This window comes from Camarhynchus parvulus, chromosome 9 (genome assembly GCF_901933205.1).
Source record: "Camarhynchus parvulus chromosome 9, STF_HiC, whole genome shotgun sequence".
NCBI lineage: Eukaryota > Metazoa > Chordata > Aves > Passeriformes > Thraupidae > Camarhynchus > Camarhynchus parvulus.
Genome location: NC_044579.1, coordinates 2,523,473 through 2,530,069, shown reverse-complemented (window position 1 = coordinate 2,530,069; position 6,597 = coordinate 2,523,473). Strand labels below are relative to the sequence as shown.

Genomic DNA, 6,597 nt, shown 5'->3' with positions numbered 1-6,597 from the left:
ACGGGTTTTTATTATTCATTCTTTCCTAGCTTCTGATGTATCCTTTATCTTTCTTTGGTATATAATATAATAGATGATATGATATTATATGATATATCATATAATAATAAATATAATATAATATAATATGATATAATATGATATAATATGATATAATATGATATAATATAATATAATATGATATAATATAATATGAGATAATATGAGATAATATGATATAATATAATATAATATAATATAATATAATATAATATAATATAATATAATATAATATAATATAATATAATATAATATAATATAATATAATATAATATAATATAATATAATATAATATAATATATCAGCTTTCTGAGCACATGGAGTTAAATTCCCATCTCTCACCTCGTCCTGAGGACCTCACAACAGCACAGGAAAGCTGCTGGGAACCCCTCCCTGGAGAGCTGGGTGTTGCTGGGCGTGTGCTCTGGAGCAGAGGGAAGCGTTCCCTGGGTGATGGATAACAGAGCTTGGTGGCACTGCCAGCTCAGGGAAGCACTTAAGCAAATGGTTTTATTGATGGCAGGGAGATTGTTAAATGAAACCACTGGAATATGCTGTGCTGGGCTTTCCTGGAACACTCAAATGAAATAAATAAACTTCGGAGAACAGATATCCATCAAACAAACCCCTCAGGCTTCTCCGGGCGTTGTCATCCTCATAATCCACATAAAACCTTTTTTGTTTTTTCATAGACGCTCACAAAGCAGAGTATCTGGCAATTTTTAGTAATGTTTCCAGCTTTTTCTTGGATTTGGGAGCTGTTCCCATGGAAAGGAGGGGTGAGGTTGGTTTGGAAACTCTGCCTGTGGTTCACCTGAGTCCCTGGGAGGTGGTGGCATTGATCTGAGGGGATGGATGGAGGGATGGACATGGATGGATGGATGGATGGATGGATGGATGGATGGATGGATGGATGGATGGATGGATGGATGGATGGATGGATGGATGGAGATGGATGGATGATGGATGGATGATGGATGGACAGGGATGGGGTGGGATTCATGATGGATGGAGAAGGAAGGAAGGAGGGAAGGAAGGAAGGAAGGAAGGAAGGAAGGAAGGAAGGAAGGAAGGAAGGAAGGAAAGGAAGGAAGGAAGGAAGGACTTCTCAGACATTTCTTTATTGTTGAAAATTCACTTGTAAATATTCATAATAATATGAATTGAAAGCTTTCCTTTGGAAAATGAAGATTTATTGTTAGAATCCCACCTATCATTTTCAAGAAAAAGAGAAAAACCAGTTAGGTGTGAAGCATTCATATTAAGGTTATGATTGAAGCCTCATGGCTATAAAATTTTAACATTTCTGTGTTAATCTTTCATCTTTTTCATCTGCTTTTGACATTTATTAGTAATATCCCCTGAAATCAGTTTATATTGATTTAAGATTAATCTTTTATAGTTAATTCCAATAAAAATTTTAATGGTCATAAATTTGATTCTCCCCTGCCACATGTTCAACAGCTCTTTCCCTCATTTGAGAATGTTTAATGACTTCTTGTGGTGATTAAGCAGAAGCGATACAAGAGGAACATGACAGTCCCGTGAAGGTTAAAGTAACAAAGATATGGAAGAACAGATTACAAAAACCCAGCCATGTAACTGGATGAGCTGTTTGGCATTTCACGGTTGCTTTTCACTCCTTTGCAGAACCTGATGCTTCAGATTGAGGTCCAAAGAGTGTTTAGTCCAAAGAGTGTCTGTAATCTGCCTGTAATTCTGGCTGTGCCTGCCATTGGCCCAGGGCTCTGCAAACACAGCTGAGAACTGATAACAGCAGCTCATAAAGCCCCAGGTTTGATGTTGAGCTTCACAGCCAGGAGCGGTAAATGAAGGAACCACAGAAGCTTTAAGGTAAGGCTCTCATTTTCTCATTTAAGTATATATATTATGTTACTTTTTATTTATTCCAAGGTTCTGGAGAGCTTTGCCTTCCTGATGAATGCTCATCACATAACATAACTTAGATGTATGAATTATAAGGATTTATCTCCAATGTTTTAGGGTTTGGAGGGAGACCAGGAGAAGAAAGAACTGAAATTCAACGAGATAGACTTTAATGACAAGAGCTTGAATAAAATCTTGCTTTTCAGGAGAATGAACATTGGGGTTTTTAAGTTTTAGGATGCTATCAGCTGGGGCAACACAGCACAAGGGGATTTTAGTTTGTGATGGGTTAAAAATGGCAACAGGTGCGCACAATGATTTAAACTGTTATTTCACACACAAAATAGTTCATTCTAAAGTATTTTTCACTTCTGTGGGTCATCACTAAAACATGTGAAAGTGTTCTGATGTGCCAGTGCAATGCACACGCGCTCCCACACTTCCTTAACTGAAAAGAACCAATTTCTCTGTATTTAACTCTGTTTTATGAGGTTAAATCCCTTAACCACAAGCTAAATGCAATGGTAGCTGCCAGTGTGTATTGATCTGGCTGCTGAGATTCGTTTTAATTAGTTTTAATTCGTTTTAATCAGTTTGATTGCTGGTGCACACTTTGGTGTTGATGGCTCTGGGTTGCTCTCTGAGCCAGCACAGCCCCCTTGGCACAGCACACATTTCTCACCAAAAATATAAAAAAAGGAATTTGGGAAAAATCCTCATGTTTTCCACAGCTTTTTAAGGCACTGACTTCATTGAGTTATTTGCCATATTTCAGTTGTGATTCCAGCAGCAACCACTGTGCCATGAGCTTGTACACAACGTGTTCTGCCACTGTATACAAAAAAGCAATTTATCTCTGTCTTGCCTTCCCCATGTGTCCTGGACACCCTTCAGGGTTTATTCCAGCTTTTCTCTGGTATATTTCTGACAAATCAAGTTCCTCTTGTTTTAAGTGAATAGACTTGTGTTTGCTTTATAGGAGAAAATAAAGTTTAGAAAAGGAAAAAAAGGGAAAGACGATTTAATTTGTTTTCTGTTCCAGGAATTTCAGTAACTTGCGGGAAATTTCATGGTTAATTTCAGGAGTAAATTGTTCTGTACTCAATGATTTGCAGGGACCAAAATACGTTTCTCAGTGTAATAATTTCAAAATCTGCACGGAGTGAATTATCCTGAACTGGAGACTTATTGCACAAAGTATTTAAGCAGAGTTTTATTTAAACCTCGGGATTGGGTGATGCGGCTTAAAACTGGAACAATTTATTAAATTTTTAATTAAAAATTATTAAATTATAAATGTTATTAGCAACGTTTATAAACTAGAAATGTAATTTAGAGCCGTTCCTCGTGTTTCTTTTTGGCTGATGGAGTTTCTCTGGGTTTCTAGATGGGCAGGAAGTTCAGTGGGCTGGAGCTCACCCTGATTGCCCTCTTCACTGTGGTGACTGTCATCGCCTGTGTCCTCATTGGGCTGCTGGCCACGGGACAATCAGGAGTCAAATCTTCAGGTGAGAGCTTCCCATGGCTTCTGCAGGAGCACAAACCCCACTGGCACCTGCCTCAGAGCTCCTGCTCTTATCACTATCCAAATACTCTTATCATTACCCAGAGGTGAATAGTGGCCAGTCCTTGCTGTGGGTGATATAATCAAAGTTATCAGCTATGAATGCAATAAATGGTGTGAGTCAGGGTTTATTGTCATGAAAAATATCTTATCTCTCCCTCCACTGATTGGACTTTCTTTAGGAGCATAGAGCTCAGATAATTGCAATTTTTGGAGTATTAAAAAAAAAAAAAGATAACTCTGAAAAAAATTTGCCTGATCCCTGTGTGGGAGTGGACAAATTGTGTGGAATATTATAATAATCCTAAAATCCCCCAGTGTTTCTTGCTGATGCACTGATAAATCAGGAAACCCTTGTGTTCCAGGGATGTGATGCAGAGCACCTGCTTTACTTCCAGTCCCATTTTGTGTAATTCCATTTGCACACAGGGACTGGAGCAAAACACTTGGAGGTGAAAATGGCAGAAAAATAAAAGTTATTGCTTATACAAGGCAAACACCTTGGTGTTTTAGTAGAACTGCCCATCCAAACTAATATCTGCATATTTTTTGCCTGTTTCTGTCATGAATAGGAGTTTTTTTGCGCAAAAAGCACAAGTGCAGCTGATGCAAAGGGGCAAATCTGGGGGTGTGTGTCCATCTCAGCCCAGGGCACTTCACAGTTCTTGCTCCAGACACAAAACAGTTCCCAAATACATAAAGTAACATTCAGTGCTCCCTTTAATCAGCTAAAGCTGCCCACCTTAAATTCAGTCCCACAAACCTGAAATCTGATGGAGCATTTTAGTGGAGGTGCTTTTCCCTGATGCTCCAATTCCAGCTCCTGTTAAAAACTCTGGCTCAGGGGAAGGAGCACCATGACAGCCCAGCTGAAGAAAAGTTCTTCCCATTTTTATTTTTACACGTATTTTCAATGAAGCACAGTGCATTGACAGGAGTCATTGAAAATTGGACTAATGAAATAAAATTATCAAAACTACCTATATGCTCAAAAACTTACAGTGGCATTTTCATATCTGAAATAATTGTGTGCCATTTTCCAAAGGTAAAAATGGAGCACAGAAGCCATGGTTGGTAGTGATTTGGATCTCTGTTAGGGAAGCAGGCAGCAGATGCAGGTGCTGAGTTCAGAGGGACTCAAGTTATTCCTGCAGTTTAGAGATGCTGGTATTAACCCATTCCTTTATTTCTTGGTATTAACCCATTCCTTTATTTCCCTGACAGACTTTTACCCACAATGTCGGGATACACCAGTAGCAGAGAGAATTGACTGCATCCCAGATCAACTTGCAACACAGGTTGGTAATGTCCTGGAAAATATTAGAAAAGAGATTTCATCCCAAAAGATCTCTTGTTTATTTGTAAAAATGTCATTTGTCTCTACTAGCTCAGGTGTCTCCTTAACCTGTTTAAATATGTGATTGCCCCAGTGTTTGCAGGATTTCAGCCCACTGACAGCAGGTCTGGTTTCTCTGGTTTGGGCAGAGGTGGCAAAAATATTGGTCAGACATCAAGCAGTTAAAAGAGTCACCCTTGGTTTTTAACAGCTTCTTCTGAATGGTTTCATTTGGTGTGATGGTCAAAAAGTGGCATTTACAGTAATTCAGAAATGATGGCCTTTGCTGAGATGTGCCACTTTACAAGGTGCGGTCAGAGCTTCCTTTCAGACCCACTTTGATCCCAGTTTGGTTGGGGTGTCTGAGAGAGCAGAGTATGGAAAAGACATTTTGGCTTAAGAATCTTGCCGTTCAAATTCCCATGAAAAGCATCATCTCAGGCTGGATGAGCCTTGGAGCAGCCTGGGATGGTGGAAAGTTCCCTGCCCATGGAAGGATTTGGAAAGAGAGGAGCTTTGAGGTCCCTTCCAACCCAAACCTTTCCATGATTTTATGATGCCCTTTATTTTTCAGTGCTTTCACATTGAGAAGGATTTTGTAATAGTTACTCCTGAAAGACTATAATTATTATAATTTTTATTATTATAATTAAATTATAAATATTAATTATTTATTATAATTATTCTTTTCATATTTACTATTAATTTTCTTGTTTTCTGGTGGATGCCTGGTATCTATCTTTGATCTGGGGAGGGGCAGCTTAGGAGAAAAAACCCCAGTGTGATGTGGGTTACTTCTGTCATTCACAGAGATATAAAAATCATTACCCAGCTGTTTGAACCTTGGAGGAAATTCCCACCTAATTCCAGAGCTGGCTGTTGTTAAAGCCTCTCCTGCCATGGGTTTTGTTATGATTTGTAGCTCAATAAAGTCCTGCAGGGGATGGGTTAGGAAAGGTTCAAATCACAGCCTGTTCCTCGCCTCCTCAGGCTCCTTCCCTGCCCCAGGAAGAGGCAGAGCACTGCAGGAGAAGCCATGCAGATCGTTTAAATCTGTAATTACTGCCTCTGAACCAGTCACCCCACTTGCAGGGCTGCACTCCTCAAGCAGGGAGGGCAGCAGTGGTGCTCTGGTTGCAAGGCTGGTGCTGGGAGAGAATTAAAAACCATCAAATCACAGCTCCCAGCAGAAAAGTAGATGCAGATTGTAACTCTGAGGGTGCCTGATCTGGAATTTAGAGGTAAAATAAATTATTTCTGAATATTAGTGAAGAGGAGGCAGCAGATTTGACAGGGTTAGAGATAAATATCACCTTTGCTCCATGGGGAAAGCCAGAATTCCATCCCAGTGATTCCATTCACTCCTGTGCTCGTGTTGCCCTGGAAGTGATTTGGTTGTGCCGGGCTGCAATAATGCAGGAATCTGTGAAACTGCAGGTCCTGCATCACTCTTCTGCAGTGATTTGTGTTTATTTGTGGTTCTCACAGTAAACAGCAGCTGGGAAAATGGTTTGGCTAAGCTGATCTGCAAGGGTTAGTGTCTGCCTTGAGTGCCTTGGTCACTGAAGGTGTCTGGGGTGGAGCCAGAAAGTGAGTGGGATTGCAGAAATGAGAAGTGAATAGGAGAAAGAAAATGAAAGGAAGGGAGAAGAGAAGAGAAGAGAAGAGAAGAGAAGAGAAGAGAAGAGAAGAGAAGAGAAGAGAAGAGAAGAGAAGAGAAGAGAAGAGAAGAGAAGAGAAGAGAAGAGAAGAGAAGAGAAGAGAAGAGAAG

At 39.7% G+C, this 6,597-nt stretch overlaps 1 protein-coding gene across 1 annotated transcript in view; it reads left to right on the top strand.

The window, feature by feature from the left end:
- The first annotated feature begins 3,313 nt into the window (after positions 1 to 3,313).
- SI (sucrase-isomaltase) overlaps positions 3,314 to 6,597 on the top strand; it is a 42,233-nt gene continuing 38,949 nt past the window's right edge. The window contains exons 1-2 of the mRNA XM_030954261.1: positions 3,314 to 3,434; positions 4,715 to 4,788. Of these exons, the coding sequence (XP_030810121.1) occupies positions 3,314 to 3,434; positions 4,715 to 4,788 (195 nt within the window). The remainder of the gene's footprint in view (positions 3,435 to 4,714; positions 4,789 to 6,597) is intronic.